Below are 20,018 nucleotides of genomic sequence, written 5' to 3'. Positions count from 1 at the left end.
AAATTTCTTTCCACTTTGATGACAGTGACATATCTGCAAATTAGCACCTCTGCTCAGACTGTACTTTAACACCAGGATACTAACTAGTTCTCTGCAAGGCAAAACAGGCCCCTGGTAGGTGAAATGGGAAAGCCAAGAAAAGCCTCCTGGGCTTCCTCCGAAAGCAAAGCGTCTTCTCCACAGGGATGGCTGGCTCTCATTTTCTCTTGTACTCTGATACCCTTAACACCTGTGCGTCAGCTGCAATAAAATCTCTCCCCAAGTGAACTTGCCTGTACCTCAATTTCGCTTTCGCTTCCAGTGATCCCACCACCGCCCTCATCAGGCACCTGGCAACTTGTGCTGCGAGAGCTGCTCCTGGACCCAAGTGGTTGGAGCGAGGAGCCTCCCCTGTGGCAAAACCAGTCAATCTGAAAGGATGGGACAGGCCTTTGGGAGGTATGTTATGGGTACCTGCAGCCAGAGAAGGGGTTCTTCGATGTTTCTTGATGAAAGTCATGTAAAATGTTTATGGACTTGATTGTATTCAAGGGACACCAATTACCCACCTCTGGGAGAAAAAGCCTTCAAAAAATTTAGGTTGTTAAGACTCATATTTAATATATTCTGCAAAATGCACTCTTCTTTACATGGAACAACAGATTCAAAACATTAGCAGCGGTTTATGCTGAAGAAATGGCTAAACACTGTGGAAGAATTACAGAACATGGAGCAACACAGCCTAAATCTGACACACTTGGCATGGTGGGGCACAGCAGCCCCCGCAGATACATTACTCTCCACAACACTTATTGACTGACAGAAACTGTTTGCAAGTTGCAGGATTTTTTCAAGAGGAGTAGGAATTAGAGCGTGCCTATATTTGACAATGTTATTTCAAGTCCAGATAGGTTACAGATAATTTATAAATCTCCCTGAAAAATAATGCCCTTCCTGCAGGTGCTTATATCTGTTCAACAGCCATGCAACTCAATGGCCCAAGAAATTACTTTCTACAAATTGTTTATTTTAAAAATAACTTTTTTATATGTATTTCAAAGGCTTATTTACAGTAAGTACAATTATTAACTCTGTTAGGTACATGGGCAGATGTGCAGATAAGCACATACATGTAGCTCTCAGGTTAATGTTATTTGAAGCTGCTTACATAGTTCCAAAATCCAAGATTTGTCTCAGCTGACATGGCTCCAACAGGTGTAATTGGAACAACAAATATGTTACAGATCAGAATAACATCAAAAGTATTCACCAGCTCTGCGTCCACACTTAACAAGCCTGCCTTCTAACAATTTACACTGTATGTATCACTGTAACGCATGAACACCTGACGAAGGCTTCCATCAAAGATTAGCAGATTCTCTTAACTAGATGAAACTTGATACACTAAACTTTGTACAAGCATTTACTTTTCATCACGTTTAAAAAATAAAGTTATGGTATGTCTTTGGCTGCCTTTCAAGTGCCAAATTCAAACCCCAGTGCGTGCACCCAGCTCCCATTAAAAGCAGTAAGAGATGCAAGACACTATCGATTTGGCCTTCACTAAGTGAAATGAAAAACAAAGAGGAAAAAAAAAAGGCAGGTTTTGCTAGAGGTTACACAGCAACAGAGCAAGAGGTCGAACTAAGGAACCCTGACTACCTTCCCCACACGGTTCTGACTACATTCAACGTGGGGAATTAGGGCAAACCCAGGAAAAGGCAGTGACTTTGACTGGAAAGCAAAATGGACTAGGAAACAGTGACATTATAGTCGGTCAAAAATAGACAATATAGGAAAAGAAGAGAAAAATAAAGAAAATTAAGAATGACAGACAAAAAATACTGAAAACTACCATCACAAAGGAAGGAAGATGATGTAATGTAACAGCAAGCATAAATAAAATGAGATGCACTGATGAGAGGTATTTTTCAGACATGTTAAATAACTGTCAACATATTTTCAGTAAATACACAGTTTGCCTCTAGTAGGTGTATTTACTACTGCATACAATGGCCCGGGTGGTAGGCTCATGTTGAGGGAAGACAACTCTTTACTTCTCATCCATCCTGGACACTAACCGTTGCCTCAAAAATATTATCACAGAACATTAGTTACTGATTTCACTTAGCAAAACCCAAAAGGCAGCTGTGATTACACCCTCAGTGTTTTGAAAAGGAGAATTACTTTAGAAAAACCATATAACGACTTGCAACTTGTCATAGTGCAGACTCTTCCAAAACGTACTGCTGAAGTTGCTGGCATTTACAGCATGAACCCGAAAGGTGCTGTGACTGTCCCAGAATCAGACACCTGCCATGTAGGGGACAACCAGCAGCTTGCCAGAGGAGCCCAACACGGCCCTGCTTCCCAGGAGAGAGGCAGGCTCTGAATAGGAGACTGGAATGGACAGTTGGGACAAAAGAGAACGCAGAAGACAGCAAGAGTGGGTTTGTCCAACCTCCTGAGCCCTATCTGTGCTGTCTGAAATTACTAAACACCCCAATAAGCTGAAAGACCAGAGATGTTTTTCCCTGCTGTTGGCCTATTTTGCATCTGCTAGAACAAGGCCGAAACACATCCTTACCTTTATAATACTAAAAGCGTTCTCCACCGGCTTCAGATAAAACTACTTCTAAACCATTTTCCTAACTACCAAACCCCTACTTTCCAGGGCTCTATAAAAATCAAAGCTGTTTGACACACCTTATTCCTCCAAAACACAATTTATTGAAGTTTCACTGTTAAAATCTGACTGTTGTGAAACTACTGCTGAAGGGTAAACAACTGGGCCCTGGTCTCAGCAGTTGCACCTGTGTGTCTGGACAGGGATCAGGCAGAAGCCCTCCTGGTGGCACTGACAAAATTCATCCCTCCAAGGGCACCAGAACAGATGGATCCACACAGCAGAGAGAAGAATCCATCCCCATGTCCTACAACAGCTCAACATCAGCACTAAACAAATCAGAAGGAAAATGCACATGGAAAAGGTTGCTTTGCTTTTTTATCCCTCAGTACCCAAACCTTTTGCATTCCACTTCCCAGCCCCAGTCTTGGAATCTGCCATCAACTGTCCACACTCTGCACCACTTGACCACTACAGGGATCTGCGTCCCTGCAGGGCTGCGTCTCCTGAGGAGCACAGAAGCAGCAGAGAAGGGGCATCATGAGCTGCGGCCACAGATCTGCTCGATGTGGTAGATCTCCTTGGGACAGTTGGCAGACAAGATGAGAGGCGCGTCCTCTGTTATCACAACGTCATCCTCAATGCGCACACCAATGCCACGAAATCTCTCAGGGGCACTCATGTCATCCTCAGGGATATAAATGCCTGAAAGAAGGAAGGGAATTAAAACACACAGCACTACCCAGAAAAACATCATTCCCTTACTGAACAACCACAAGAGCACGGTTGGATTTTCAGGAACATAACGAGTTTGATTCTGAAAAATTTTAGTAAGGAAAGCTGCTCTCTTTTCCCTCACTCATGGCAGTTGGTGGGCTAAGAAAGGAAAGTGTCCCTCTGTGCCTACAGACACTAGCATGTTAATAAAAACTTCCACAATTGCAGCTGGCCTTTGCGCTTCTTGCTCTCAACACTATGTTCACAATGATGATTTTAACAATGTTCTGAATAGAGAGAAGAGCCAAGCATTAAATATCAGTTTCCAGCTGACAACTCCAAACACAGTGACAAGCAGAAAGAAAGATCCATCGTGAAATGCCTAATTTGCAAAGCTAAGTTGTGAATGCCTGCAATTGCAGACTGCAATGCTGGAGACTCACACTACCTCTGACAGGACAGTCACAGTAACACAGAACACAGCACGAGTGCATTTACCCTGCTTCTCTGCACTATGATTGACCTGTGCTGCTCTGGGTCAAACACTAACAGTCTGAGGTCTACATTACTCTGCTTCCTGCTGGACAGACACTTTCTGAGAGTGTACTCCCACAATATGTTCTGTTTGGGAGAGAAATAGAGTTTTCTAATACTGTAATGACTTTGGGAGGGGAATAACTTAGTGTTTTCTAATACTGTGATAATTTTCAATTTCACCAGAAAGGACCTGAATGCTTTGGTCTAGGAGACCAACTAACTACTCAGAGCAACACTGTTATCCTCAGTGCTGGCATGTTTTGGTCCACCACTGATTGCACATCTTTTTACCTGGTTCAATGGTTATCACCATGCCTGGCTGGAGCGGGAGCGATCGAGATATATCTGGGGTATCATGAACATCCATGCCCAAGTAATGGCCCACATGATGCGGGCAGTACTTTCGAACAGCCTAGCAGAAGACAAAACAAGTGTCATGGAGGCAGTTAAACACAACTCCATCTCTTGTTCCAATACACAAGCTAGGAAGACAGAACAGTTATGTGTGCTTAACTAGCAATCTTACTGACATTACTAGGTCATCAAGGGCTGTTTTTCATTTACCAGAACTGGATAGCCATCAAAACCCACGTGTACCAGGTGCCTACTATGAGCATGTTGCAGGTTGCCTTTCCCCCTTACTGAAAAGAAGAGTCCAAGCCCTTCACTACCTTAGCATGTCAGGAAAGACTTTAGTTGTCAGCTCACTGAGCTTTGCTTCCCCAACCCTTTCCACCCCTTAAACATCCAAGCCCTGTGTTGCTCCCATCAGCAGACCCTGACAACCAACAGCAGCTGATACAGCTGATACATGATGCGGCAAAAAGGTCTCCTATGCATGGCAGACCGAATGCTGTGCTGATTTCACTCAGCAGCTACAGCAGGACCTTAATCCACCTCTACAGGGCACTGACACCACCTCCCCCTGCATCATCTTAATCCCCCTCCCTCCAGGGTGGAGTTTCTTGACAGCTGGAATCAAAGAGCTAACTCCTCCTGTGCCTCATGCTCCTCACATTCACTGGGACTGAGCTGCAGACGCTGGTCTCATCTGGCTGTGCTGCCGCCTGCCGAGAGAGACCATCACGATAGCCTCCGTTTGCAGGAGAGAACACATGCTGTTACTGCAAATCTGGCAGAGATCCATGCTGCTGCCAAAGGGGCAGTTCTGTCACCTGGTTCCACCATCTTTCTTGTATTGACACTAGCAGTCACGCAGGTTTGCAGCGAGTGGAACCAAATAAACTTCTCAAACTGCAAACCAGTCCTGTTTTTGTTTGCAGGTTCAGCTCCACAGCAGACCAGTTCCCCAATGTTCACCAGGTAGTTCTGTGAATCCCAATGCTGACAGAAAATGGTGCAGAAAAGGCAGCAAGTGGAACAACTGAGAATGGGCTGCATCTTTTGGTGGCACTGCAGATTTATGGTATGTTCAACAGATTGCAAAAATATGACTAATTGCTTGCAGCCAGCCCTGGACACAGAATTTTGTGTTAGTGCCAATGTCTCTACAGGTCCCTTCAGACTGTACTCTAAAGCTGCACCTACACTAACAAGTAGTGCAGAACAATGCGAATGAATCCACAGAAAGAAACGGGAAGTGTTGAAGAACAAATTTTTACACTATGTGCATATAAGCCTGGGGGGCTACTTGAGACTAAATTGTGCGCTGAATGGTTGAAACACACCTTCAAGTTTAGCCTTGTCTGCGAGAAATCCAATCCTGTGCTGAGACCACCCCGCAACATGAATTAAAGCATAGTGAGTGGGGACAATTAGATGATTAATCTCAAAAGCACATTCCTGAGCCAAACTGAAGCCACGAACATAACCCAAGGAGAAAACAGTCAGGCCTAGTGGGGAAGAAGCTGGAGTAAAAAACAACTTTGAGTAAAAAAATCTTAGAGTACCTTGAAGAAGTGGTTGTCAGTGATGCTGCTCTTTAGAACCCCCAACTCTTTCAGTTTCTGTCCAATAAGGCTCAGCATGAGGCTGTAGATATTTTCTAGGCTCACACCTGGGGAGCAGAAGCTCAGGCAGGACTTCTGAATATCCAGGACAGCCTGGTACAGTTCTGCTTGGGGTTTGGTGAACCTGAAAACCATTGAGAAAAGGAATAAATGACAGTTCTCACAATGAAACCTCTAACCAGAACCTGTTTTGGGACAGATTCAGTTCAGTGCTGGAGAAGGGAAAGTCAGAAAGTCAGAACAGAAAGCAACTGGCTCCATATATGAAATGCCAGACAAAGCATCATTCCAACATGCCCTTCCATACACTGGGTCAGGGCAGAGCTTCTCAGCTGACAACCTAACCCCAAAGCAAAGAAAGGCAAAGGTACTACAGGAAAAAGAATGCACTTGAGTCAAAACATATAGGAATTAAACACAGAACCACCGAGACAACACACCAACAAATTCACAACTGACAGAGCTATGTACAGGTCAACTAAACTCCTGTTCTTTTACATACAACCACAGTCAGGCACAGCTGAAGGCACAAAAGCCCTCTCTGCACTTTAAGCATGTTGTAATAGGTGAAAATAGCAGTAATCACACATTTTCATGCAGTAATTAATGTTAAATGTTAAAAATACTCACACAGATATTAAACACACATACACTCATTCCATCAATTATTTAAGAGCTTCTCAAAGTTCTTCAAAATCGCATTATTGCAGCATACCTTCCGTTGACGGGCCAGGTACGCGTGATGTCACTTACGTAGCAGGAAGACTCACATCCACCATCTAGTAAAACCAGTTCACCATCCTGGAGAATAACAGGAAAAAAATGCCCTGTGGGTCAGTCCAGCTATTAACTGAATTGATTTCTCTGTCTGAGAGCAAGAAAGAAGATTATGTACTTATTTTTGCAAAGCAGCTGCAGAAATGTGAATTCCTTTTGCAGAGTAACAGCCCAGGTGCTAATAAATAAGCTATTCCAGTCGGATTGTTTCTCTGCAAGGTAGTCTCTGACCGTTATGCTTATCTACAGCCTGAACGTGCCAATTTTCAAACACTTTGGAGTGAAAAAAGACATTTTCCTTCCACTATTTTGCACTCCGAGAGAGCAGTCCCATTTACACCTGCATCGCCTACGCCAGCAAATTACACCAGTGATTTCTCTCACTAGTAGTTCTCTGCTAGTGACTGAGACAGAAGGGTTTTGCAACAAAAAACATAGATTTCTGAACTACCCACATGATCAGCAACGGCTAGAGATTTAGCCTTGTCACAAGGTAGGAAGAACCAGCAAAATCACTTCTCTGACAGTGTATCACTACTGTAAATGCACTACTGAATAGCTTGTACCATCCTCTCTGTTCGCTTCTGGGACTGCCCTGACTGCTCTAAGATATACTTCTGAATCTATCTGGTGATGAAGAAAAAACTTAGATGATGTGAACCTCCAGTTCACTTCAGCAAAACTGTTCCATGTCTATCAAATTGCTGACTGCACATCTTCCAAAAAGGCATGCAAAAAAGACAAAGGGCCAGGAACAAAACCACTGCTTTGCTTTCCCTCCTTGAAGGGTCTAACTACAAATAGAGCAGTGAGATCTGTAAAAAGTTTGGATTAAATTCACTATGGATTTATGCTACTTGCAATCCAAGGCCTTTTATAGAGATTCACTCCACAGATCTGTGATTGTGCCAGCAGCCATGATGTGGAATGACAAGGCAGTGTTTAACCCGGCAGGCAGCTGAGCACCACGCAGCCATTTGCTCGCACACTCTATCCAGTGGGATGGGGGAGAGAATCGGGAAAAATAGGTAAACCTTGTGTATTGAGATGAAGACAGTTTAATAGGGCAGAAAAGGAAGGGAAAATACTAATACTAATAGTATAATATAGAAAAAAAAGCAATGCACAATGCAATTGCCCACTACCTGCCAGTCGATGCCCAGCCTGTCCCCAAGCAGTGGCCCCCTGGCCAGTTTCCCCCCTAGTTTACCTACTGAGAATGACATCATATGGTATGGAACATCCCCTTGGCCACCTGGGTCCACCTGTCCCAGTCATGTCCACTCTCAACTTCTTCTGCACTCCCAGCTCACTTGCTGGTGGAGTGGTGAGAAACAGAAAAGGCCTTGACTCTGTGTAAGCACCGCACAGCAAAAACTAAAACATCCCTGTGTTCTCAACATTATTCTCATCCCAAACCCAAAACACAGCTTATCAGCTACTGGGAAGAAAACTAATTCTATCCTAGCCAAAACCAGGAGACAAGGAATAATTCTAGCATGTTAAGGTAAAAAATAAGCAGTAGAATTTCACTGCTAGCACTACTTCCAGTGATAGCTACTATCCATTGTGTACGGTTATGCGCCACAAACACATGGTAGATAAACTAGCAGTGAGCAGATATCACTATCCTATTGAACAGACAGGCCACTAAACATCCATTTAAATTGCATTTTTAACTTTTTCAGAATACCTGGTTCAATTCTTTAAGTAAAATATGACATTATAGCAGCTGCCCTCTTCCAAGCAACTAAACAAACTAAGTAACAATTTATCGGCTAAGGGAATTCAGCCTGTGATTTCATTGTCCAGTAAGTCCATCTTGTCCTCTTTCTTTAAAGCTGAGCCTACTAAGTGGTGGACTGAATGACGTCCACATGAGGCCAAACGCAGCCTTCAGATACTTTCCAAATTAGACACTTTGTTAGGCTATCTGGCAACAAGATTTGTAGGAAGTAGCACACAAAGGAAAAAGAAGAGTCAAGTTTACGGGTTTAACCTCCTACTTAACAATTTTGAAAAAAAACAAGTGACAATCATTTAGCTGAACAACATTAACACAAGCAACTGGAGTTATATGAGCACGCCTGACCTTGGATGACAGGACAACAAAGGAGGCTTCTTCCTGCCAAAAGCAGCCTGTCATATCTTTTGTATGTCTGTCTCTGCTGATCATTTCAAGGTCTGCTAGCATGCCAGCTTCAAGAAAAGACAATGCTGGTGGGAAAATTTCATCCTGCATTAAGGCAGAACAAAAATATGCTCCTCTGAAAAGTGAATTTTGACAACATCAGTGGAGGAATACTGCTCCTGAAAATACTTATCTGAATCTAAAGGTGTATTGTCAGGAAAGGTGGAATGGGTTCACCTCAACAATGTGACTCTTCAGAATAAGACAAGACATGACCCATCAATTTACCTACAGCCATGTAATCCACCTCTCAGCATTTAACGCTGTTCCTTTCTCTCCTTGTTCCCCTCACCAGCTCTGCATGGAGTCTGAAATGCTTCTTCAGCTTTGCCAGAGCAAGAATGCACTCTTGCACCTTATGCTAGATTGGATATTAGGAAAAATTTCTTCATGGAAAGGGCTGTCAGGCACTGGGACAGGCTGCCCAGGGAAGTGGTGGAATCACCCTCACTGGAGGTGTTTAAAATATGCATAGATGAGGTTCTTAGGGGCGTGGTTTAGTGCCGAAGTTACATTAATGGTTGGACTCAATGATCTTGAAGTTCTGTCCCAACCAAACTGATTCTATAATTCTATGTTGCAGGGCAAGGCCAAGCAATGCAAGTGACAGCAGAAGATCCCCAAAGTGCCTTGGCTCTGCCTGCTGCAGTGGTCCCTCTCTTTCGTGAGGTGAGGAACCCACCCAGCACCACATGCTGCTGCACACAGTGTGGCAGTAGATGTGCTCACTAAATGAAGTTATCTGCAAGCTTGTTTGCTAGCACCTCCACTGTTCAGAAAATACTGCAGAAAGCGCAAAGAGTGAAGTTAATCTTTCACTGACAGTAAAACTAACGAGGGCAGGATTGCTTTCCTCTGCTCACTTGAAAACATATATTTGTTTTGATCTGTTCAATCAAAATGAAGAGCAGCAAGGGCACACATATGGCAACAGCGTGTCACAGCACTGCACTGTAAATCACTGGACAGCATATGGTTTACCTTGATGAGCTGATTGTTCTTCACATAGTGCAAAGTGTTTGATCTATTGCCACCAGCAACAACAGGGGGGTAGGCCAAGATGTCAGCACCACGGGCCCGACACTCGAATTCAAACTGCAATACAATTCAGAGAAGAGCAGACCGTTAGTGCTGATTCAGGTGATTAACTATCCTGGGGCTATTATAATTAGTGTCCTACAACTGTTTTCTTAATTTGTACAACACAAAGTGAAACTGGAAAGTGAGTTCACTAAATGAAAGCAGCCTTGAAGGTTTTCCAGGAAGACCGGAGGAAAAAAATACAGAACTATCCAAAGAGTGTTTTAAGCCTGCCTCTGGTCTCATGAAATCTCTTTTTAGTACAAGCTGTTCAATACTGTATCAAACATTCATTATGTTGTCATAAACCTAGGTGAGGATTTGTTGTCATATAAAGTAATGCTCTCAGTTGCCATAAACAATTTTCAAAGATCCTAAATGTCAGCATGGTAACAGTTGTTTTGCTGTTGTATTTTAAAATTACAATTTACCAGCATATTTACAGTAGTATCTATTTTCATGACTCTGTTGAATTGAGGTTTGAAAGCATGCACCACCTTGATACACAATGGGTAAAACCAAAAATGCTCTGTAAGCCTCAAGATTTTTTTTTTACCTTTCTAGAGTGATGAAGCTGATAAAAGCATGGAAATTAAAAAACTTTCATCTATAAAACCCTCTAAATCTTCAATACATTAATAACATGTCTTCTCTATAATTACCAATATCACGTGGGACAGAACGCTCCAGGATGCCTACATGTAGTAAAGCAGGTTTTCTAATCCTGATCTGGAGTGAAAAATTGATCTGTAAAATACCCTTTAATTAAAATAATTTTCTTTACAAGTCAGTACTGCTGCCCAGTGCCATGTCAGCACAGGCCCATCTATGTTATAACAGAGGGTCAAATCCTGCTGATGTTTCTCAAACAGGCATCTCACTGCAAGTCTTTACAAAATTCCTTACCAAATGCACAGGCCAATTAGTCCTTATTTTGTAACTGAGAGCTGTCTACATTGCTTCAAGACGGCTGTGGTAACCTGATGTAGTAACAGGCTACAGTCAAGAGAAGCAGGCTTCACAAACAGGTGTTGTAACTACTTAAATTATATATGATACAACTGTATTACTGAATAAGATAATAACTATATCTCTGATTGTTTAGCAGGTTTTGGCTTTAAATACAACAGAAAAAAGACATCAATAGCAGATGAACTTTGACAACCACTACATTCTTCAGTAAGGGTACAGGAAGTCCAGCTGAAGAATTGCTCACAATGAGTTTTCTGCAAATCCTAGGAACCACACAAATTGGGTGAAGGAGAAAGGTTCTGCAGTGGGAGGCACATTATAGAGAGATCTGATATTTCTAGTTTCCTGGAAGGATAACCAACATTCAGCTTTTCTATCTTGCCTCCAACCACAAAGTACTCACCTTTGCATACAGAAAGGCTTCATCTACTGGGGATTTGCTGGCAAACATTGTTTCTATGAAAGCCTGTGAAAAAGAAGAGCCTTTCAGTTAGCAAAGGAGCCTGAACTTGAGTGAAGTTCTTTTTTTTTTTATTTGGTTTTTGTTGTTAGTTTTGCTGCTGGTTTTGTTTTGTTTGTTTGTTTGGTTTTTACCTGATGTCTTTTGAGGAAAGCCTAAAATCAGCTGGCCCAGAACACAGGAACTAGAGGCAACTGAAAATCCAGAGTACTGTCAAGATTAGAACTGATTAAGCCATGTTACCTGTGAAAGTACATTTAGCGGCTGATTGACTCTAGTTTTTGAAAAATAATTAGATGGTTGAAGCTGATCCCATGGGTTGGAATTTTACGAGTTGTCACACCCACAGATTCCCTCACATATAATAAGGGTGCTTTATGCAGTTTTTCCTTCAGAGGAGAACTGTGCCTCTCTTTTCTATTTGGCTATTTTAATAATATTTACAAAAACATGATTGCATTTGAGGTATCTGTCAGATTTGTTTAAATTGGCCAATGAGTTCAAAAGCTATTTGAGGGAGAAGGGGGAATACAGAGACATACACTGGCAAAGCATTCACAAAAGTCACATTTCTTCAAAATCAACAGAATAAATGGGAAAGAAAACAGTGTGGGGAAGGAGCGAGGAGGCTGGGAAGAGAGTAAAGAGGCTGCCCGTATTCCCGAATAGATATTGCTTTTAAACACAGTCTAACAGCTGCTGGTTTGTCTTCACTGGAGCTACACTGAGAGAAGCTGGTAGACCAAGAAGCCTTCCTGTTTCTCATTCTCATGTAGAGGAAGCTGAGCCCAGCCCACAGTTGAGGGACAACAGTTCAGTAACGGATTAGACTGAAGCTGCCCTTCCAGTCCACATCACTCCATCCACAACTTCCTCCCTTTTCTGCTCTAAAGGAATGCAGCAGTTCATTTGGAGAACACATGACCCCATACCTCTGCTGTCAGCCGTCCAGCGATCTTCATCCTTTCAATCTCTGCAGGAGATTTGATCAGACGAAGGTTTTGCACTAGATGTCGGATGCCCTGGATGTGGGGTTTGTGCCGAGCTTTTATCTCGGTCAGGGGTTGCATGTAGTCAGCGTGAAGCTCTGTGTGCACTGGTTTTGTGAAGTCGTACCAAACAATATTTGACTCACCTGGAATACAAAACAAAAGCTGACACAGATTAAAATAAATGTAGAAATGTTCTCCCCAGACTGAACAAACTCATTCCTGCTAAACTAGACTTGTTGCTATATTTGAGAAATTGATTTCCTCTGAATCTGCATTTACAGACCATACGGCACTTTCACTGTCACAGTATACTAGCTTGGGGAAGGGTGGCTGGAAAGCCACCTGGCAGAAAAGAACCTGGGAGTGTTGGTCAACAGCTGGCTGAACACAAGTGTGCCCAGGTGGCCAAATAGGCCAAGAGCATCCTGGTGGGTATCAGAAATAGTGTGGCCAGCCGATTATCCCTTTGTACCTGGCAATGGTGAGGCTGCACCTCAAATGCTGGGTTCAGTTTTGGGCCCCACACTAGAAGAAGCAGCACTGGAGAGAGTTCAGAGAAGGGCAACGAAGCTGGTGAAGGGTCTGGAGAACAAGTCCTATGAGGAGCAACTGAGGGAGCTGGGGCTGTTTAGCCTGGAGAAAAGCAGGCTGAGGGGAGACCTTATTGCTGTCTACAACTACCTGAAAGGAGGTTGTAGCATGGAGGGTGCTGGTCTCTTTTCCCCAAGTAGCATGGATAGGATGAGAGGAAACGGCCTCAAGTTGTGCCAGGGGAGGTTCAGATTGGTTATTAGGAAAAATTTGGGGTTTGTCAGGCATTGGGTTGTCAGGCATTGGAACAGGCTGCCCAGGGAAGTGGTGGAGCCACCATCCCTGGAGATGTTTAAAAGATGTGTAGATGAGGTTCTCAGGGACATGGTTTAGAGGTTTAGAGGTGGACTTGACAATGCCAGGTTATCAGTTGGATGCAAGACCTTGAGGATCTCTTCCAACCATAATGATTCTATGATTCAAGATTATCAATGCAAAGCATGAAGATTTGACAAATCCCACTCCTAAGCAAATATTGTTTTTTACGATTATCACTGAATATATGTATCTCGAACAGATCAGAGTTTCCATATCAAAGTTGCGCTTGTGTAAGCTAAGTATCCATTGCACTGCAGTGGTCCATGTTCTGAACCGTACTCCCATTTAGCCTGTCTCCCCTGACGCTGGAAGGCAATTTACCTTTTACCCATCACATGGAATCAGGGTCCTTATCAACTATGCTTCTGAATATCTTTGAGGAACAACTGCTTATCTCAGCCATTCAGAGAAGATGAACTAACTGAGAACAAACATATTTACCTATGTGGAAATTTTCTTGGAACATGAGAGTTAGCACCCACATTCTGCCCACTGGAACATTTTAAAAGGGAATGAGTAGAAAAGCTATGCTAAATCACAGCTAATGTCCACCTAGGCCCTTCTTCTTTGGTGACAGCAGCCATAAGTAGATGCTTACAAAAAGTCTCTAAGAAACCGGGCATTTATGAAAGAGTCTTTTCCTTAGCACATCCTCCCCACTGCTGTTTTCTCCATTTCAAGGCTGTATCTTCATTAACTGCTTCTCATGGACCTCTCCCCCACAGAACTAAAACCTTTTGCATCCATTTATACTTTTGACATTCCAAACCTTCCATGAATGATCTACAACTTAAAAAAGTGTCAAAACTTGCCATCTGATCATTTCAGTGTTCCCTTTGTAAATTATGAAAGACAGCAAGTAATCATTCCTACTCATCCTCTCTGTGCTTTACATAACCATACACATATCCGATACCTTACCTTCTGGTTTTGCTTTTTTAAACTGAGCAGGTTTGTTCAGCAAGTATCTCACACACACTCCATACTTTTAATCATCCTTGTAGCCCTTTCTGTGACTTTTCTATTTTTGTTAATTCCTTTTTTGAAACAAGAGAACTAGAATCCGAGATGGTATGTAAGACTTCAGCATAAACTCTATTTATCTGTGTAATGCCTCAAGCACTTGCCCCTTTTATACTGTCATAAACCTCCAGTTTCATTTTATAATGCATTTAAGTTCACTCTGGGTTATAAGTATTGAGGGTACATGGTGATGTTAGACACAGAAATACATGTCTAAAGGACAGCCTGTCTATTTCAAGAATAAGTCAACATCTATCTAAAAAAGGTGAGTGGACTAACAACCTCCCTGTGTGGATCATTTTCCAAGTCTATTATGAGTCAAATACCATCAAGTTTCCTACACTTAATCTGGTTCTGGCTCTGTCAGCAAAAAGATATGACTGAAACAGTAACATGGTTTGTGATGCTCTCTTGCTTATCCTGTTCCTTATGTTTCACAGACGTGCATGCTGGCATTCACATGGGTGTACAAGAAATTCAGAGGGGAAGAAAAACTATTATTTCCAAAACTAGATTTCCATTGGTGACCCTCAAGAAGCTAACAAGAACTTCCAACTGCCTTTGTCATACTGTTGTATCTCCTGCACCTCCCCAAATTCATGATAGTCTTGAACTGGTGTCACAAACCACATCATTCAGACCCTGCAAACCACATCTCATCTCATTCCCCCTCCACTTTTTGTTACCTTTCAGCTTGGCCACCAAGTGCCTGAACTCCTCGATGGTGTAAGCTTCATCTACTCCTGTGAGAGCAATTGCCCCATCTGTGCCTGATCTGGGCCCGTCCCACAGCTCTCGGCTTGCATCTCTGCGAGGCACAAAAAGGATGGATTTGTGGGAGGGCAGCGCTTTGCCAGGAATGCTCTGCAACACCAGGATGCTGTCAGGCTCCTGGAAGCCACAGAGGTAGAGGAAGTTCGTGTCCTGGTGGAAAACATAGGGGATGTCATTGCTCATGTAGTACGTGGGGTTGGACAGCAGAATCACTGTGTGGTCCGAACCACCCCAGCCACGGGCTTCCTTCTGGATCAAGGCCATCAGTTTGTGTCGACGAAGAGCATATTCCACCTGTGACAATCCTGGGGTTACCTCTCCTGCGAATACAAACCAAATCAGATGGAAAAATTCGAGGCACTCGTGATATTTTACTAGTCACATGCCAGATTCCTGCCTACCCCCGATGCCTTTTACATTCATGGCTTCAGTGTGGTCCCTCATTGGCCTTCCCATTGCTCCCTCATGCATTTCTTGAAGTTCCACTCCTACAGCACATGCTCACTAGATCTGCTCCTCCATCACACAAAGACAGGAATCTAGTTTAACAAATTGGATTTGCTGTTATGTATTTCTGTCCAAAAGGAGAAAGCACAAAATCCGGCAGATACAGACAAACATCCAAACCAGATGGGTGTTTTCAGAAAAAGTGTGAAAAAAAAAGGAAAGGGCGAAAGCAAACAGAACTTTGACTGTTGAAAACTGATGGGTTTTACAACACCTGGACATTGAACAGAAGATTATCTCCTGCGGCTGGGCATTCATTTCCTCAGATAGAGCTAGAATGTCTATTCAAATACATACTAAGTCAACTCATAAAATAACTAGTTCTAAACCAGAAGGGGTGGACTGAGCACTACAGATACCGGGAGATCAGGCAGAAACACAGAGGTTGCAGAGTTTAACCGGTCACAAGATCCCGGCAGAAAGAAATCACAGACCGCAGGCTGGTGGCAGACTCCGGTTAAGAGAAGGAATCTTCGCCAAGGCAGATGTAGCTTTTCTCAATAATTAATAATTTGGATTTTTCCAAAGTTAAATACTATATTCCTAATGACTCTAAATAAACCATCCCTTAGATTAAAGTATGCATTAGACTGCTCCAGTCACGAAGGATACGAAGTACAGTGATCAAGATACTCATCAAAACCAGACTGAAGTTGAAAGAACAACCAACGCCTGCTTAAGTACGTATTTTTTAAAACGTGAGATACTTTAACTATTATTTAAATCAATACATAACCCTTAATCAGTACTTTTGCTAGCATCCTATTTTAACATAGATTGAATTTTTATACTGTTAACTTTCTACTTTCATAATATTTTCTTCCTCTTCAACATATTACACAGTGACAACTCTAGAATAAAATTTGAAATTTGACTTGTACTGTAAGTGGACTCATGCATGGGTGGGGTGGGAGGGGGAAGTTCCATTCAGAATGTTTTTGCTTGAGAAAAGAGAGTTCAGAAAATTACGTATATTGTACATTTGTATTTGCATTAAACTTTACAGCTTTTCAACACCATGCATCCCCAACACCTATTTGGTGTAAAAGTCTTTTTTTAAAGAAAAAAATAAAAATAAAACCATCAAATTCGTTTTACTCTGTAGGTCTAGAAAAGAGAACACAGAAACTGTTTCATGCAATCTGACCTCACATTTCTGCAATATAATACTGCAAATTTCCTATGCTCTGCTGCATTCCAGTCAGCTTTCTAACTATCACAAACAGTCCGGTGAAGTTTAGAAGCTGCAGTAAGGTGGAACATGGGAATCCCATTTGTCTTCTGACTGCAAGTCCTGGAAATTCTCCTTGCCTTAAAGGCATTTACTTTTTAAAACAATAATTGCAATAAAACAATGCTGTATTATTCTAAGGAAAACATCACTCCTTTATTAAATGGAAAATTACTACAGGCAGCTAGAATTAATCCGCAGTGTTTCAGCTTTGAGTACTTTTAAAGTGTCAGCCTCATTTACCGTGAGCTGTTAAACAGTGCCCTGAGAAACCTGATGTAATATTGAAGTTAGCTCAGCTTTCGGCAGAGGGTGGACCTGCTAACTCTGTGAGGTTCCTTCTGACCTGAATTTTCTACAGCTAAATATGTAAGTGCATAGTTATATATTCATCTGTTCTCTGTATAGCTGTCTATGGAAAAATAACATAATCAGAATGTTTTCCTGGACATATTCTTGAATATGTTTTTACTTCCAATTTTTTTTTAGATTTAGCTACAGTTGTCTCATACCTACATGTTCGTTTTCATTAAACTCATAAAGCTGCACAACCTCAGCTTCTCTTTCATGACTATCATCTTACTTTATAGCCACAAGTTTCTTTTTCTTCTTTCCCTCACAGCTTGAAAACTCTTCTTAAAGGGGCATGTTCTTTAGACAAGTGGTGTTCATCTAGCAGTAAGTCTCTCCACAGTCTCCTTTTCTGAATGACACCTTTATTTTGTGACTAACAAGACACTAGATACAAGGCATTCTGGCAGTTCAGCTTGCACAAAGGTCTCCCCCTTAATATAAATTATATGTATTTGCAGGACAACGAACTCAGTAAATGCCACTGCCATGAAAGGTCTGAAGTACCAAAGTCAGTGACACCAAACACTCCACAAGAAAAAGGTAAAAAAGAGAACACCTGAAGCCTATTTTTGGTCTCAGTATAATCTCAAACACGGAAATTAACAACTAAATATAATTACTGCCTAATGAAGGTAATCATAAACGGCTGAAATCAGACACCTGCACAATTCAGTAAATCTACTGTCTTATATACTCTGTCTTAGACATCACAGCAAAATAGAGACAAGAAAGAAACCCAATGATTGGCTCACACAGGGCTGAATCTAACCTGGTTTGAGAAGGTGTGGGTGTGTGAAGGGGCTGGGCTGGCCCAAGTATCGGTTTGGAATCTTCTTCTGCTGGGCAGGCTGGAGGGAAAATCTTCGGAGACCGCATGACTCACAAACTAGAGGGGAAAAAAAAACACTGTGTCAAGGTAAAAGAGCTTTCCAGTTAGCAAACTGCAGACTTATACTCCAGTCATCTGACTCTTAGCAGAATTTATTCACCTCATAGAACATAAATATCCCTACTTTTCAAGTTGTTGTGTACCATAGTAGTTTATAAAATAATGTACACACAAGTCAACTACTTATGATCAAATATTCATAAAACAGATTGAAAAAAATTAACATATGCTAAACCTGACAATCCAGCAAGAAAACCCAGAAATCTATGTTGATTTGCACCTGTAGGCAGGTGCAAATCCCTCCCTCCCTTGCTTCCCTCAAACACCACAGGGTTTGAAGAACACCACCTATATATCATCTTTTGTTGACTATGTCTTCAAAAATACCACTCATATGGAACAATTACACAGTTTTTAAGGCCCTTCCAGTTCTTTTTTTACCAACAATTCCACAAAGAATACATCAAATTCTACAGGTTTATACCATGATGTGATTTTTTTGTATGAAAGATATTCAAGAGTTCCTGTTTATGTCTCTAACTTGACAGTAGCATTAGCCAAATTGAAAACAATTCATCAGAAGCACATAGTTATGTATCTCTCTTCCAAATCCACACACAGCCAAAATAGACAAGTTTTAAAGAGAATCGCAAGCGTGCATTTGGGAGCTGGGGGTATGCACAAGAGGAAAAGCTAAAATTCCACACAAATATTACCTATTTTGGAATTCTCAGTGACAGATTGGAGCTTGTGCCTAGATATAAATCATCACACACATGGAAGGAGATGGTAACCAGCTTCCTAACACCTACCAGCTGATGTTTTGGAAACTGGTTCCCTTTTATGTCACTTACCATGTGCCTACTATAAAATCAGCCCATGCTGCCAGAGCATGGCACTGGATTCCTGGAACAAATGATAATCAACTCTTCACTAGCATAAGCAAGCAAAACAGCTGCCTGCCTTTCAGGGAGCTGAGACTCAAAAACTTATAGCAGAACATAGAGACCATGAGTTTTCTGTGGGAGCCACTATGATTAGTTATGCATGACAACTGACAGTCATAACAGAAAGCACCCACTACGGGGTGATTGACTGGACTAACAGTCTGGAGACCCAGGCAGCGAAACAGAATTACAGCTTTTTGTGCAGTTTAAAAAGGTTTTCACTGTTCTTCTCTGTCTACACAGAAGACAAACAGGACACCTCGCAAGGAGACAGGAGAACACAAGAAGCATTAAAATAAATTAATATTTTGAAGGCAGCAAGGAACTTTCCACATCGTTGCTTTATTTTTCAAGCAATGAGACGTTCTGCCCTCCGATTTCACCGTGACCGGGGCTACGACTCCGCTGCCGGGGGGAGCTGCGATCCCGCGCCCCTCGCACCCACCGCGGAACGGACGCCCTAAGACCCGTCGTGGACGAAGGGCGGGCTCTGAGCAGGGATAACGCCCAGCGGGCCCCGGGCTGTCAGTTACCGCAGCCCCGGGCGCGGGGCTGCAGAGGGGCGGGCAGGGCCTGGCGGCACCGCGCCGGGCTGCACCGCTGAGGCGCAGTGAGGCGTGTGGGGGCGGGAGGAGTCGCTGACCTGAGAAGCCGCGCCAGCCCCTGGCGGCCGCCAGGAGCCTCCGGGCCGGCAGGCGCGACATGTCGCCGGGACGCGGTTACCACGGGGCCCAGCCCGCGCTTGGCGGGGCCTTCCCGCAGCGCGGCGCCGCGCGCTGACACCATCAACGAGCGCGGGCGTCCGGTGCCTCCCGCCCCGCCGCCAATGAGCGGCGCCACACGGGCTTAGGCGCCCGCGGAGGCCGCCTGTCTCGCCCGGAGGGGAGGCGCGAGGAGGGACTCGGGCTACAGCGAAACTCTGGCAGCAGGGGGACGTGGGCGACAACGCCAAGCGAGGAGGGGGACAAACGCCACACCTGGCAAAACTCAGGCGCCAACTTCGCTTCTAGAACTTTCCCGCCGCTGCGCGGCGGCGGGGCGGGGCTAGGCCTGTGGGTGGGCGGGGCCCGGCAGGAGGGGCGG

The 20,018-nt window shown here is 43.2% G+C and overlaps 1 protein-coding gene across 1 annotated transcript; it reads right to left on the bottom strand.

The window, feature by feature from the left end:
- Positions 1–574: 574 nt before the first annotated feature.
- XPNPEP3 (X-prolyl aminopeptidase 3) lies at positions 575–19,943 on the bottom strand. Its single transcript, XM_082043350.1, has 10 exons — positions 19,579–19,943; positions 17,869–17,985; positions 14,920–15,327; positions 12,242–12,444; positions 11,253–11,315; positions 9,779–9,892; positions 6,545–6,630; positions 5,770–5,953; positions 4,151–4,271; positions 575–3,310 (listed from the first exon to the last, which is right to left on the bottom strand). The coding sequence occupies exons 1-10, from the start codon at positions 19,637–19,639 to the stop codon at positions 3,144–3,146; spliced, it is 1,524 nt and encodes a 507-aa protein (XP_081899476.1). The 5' UTR covers positions 19,640–19,943; the 3' UTR covers positions 575–3,143.
- Between the last annotated feature and the right edge of the window lie 75 nt (positions 19,944–20,018).

The sequence above is a fragment of the Streptopelia decaocto genome (genome assembly GCF_964273445.1).
Source record: "Streptopelia decaocto genome assembly, chromosome: 1".
NCBI classification, from domain to species: Eukaryota; Metazoa; Chordata; class Aves; order Columbiformes; family Columbidae; genus Streptopelia; species Streptopelia decaocto.
Note: the sequence above shows the minus strand (reverse complement) of the source record. Positions and strands in the feature narration are given on the sequence as shown.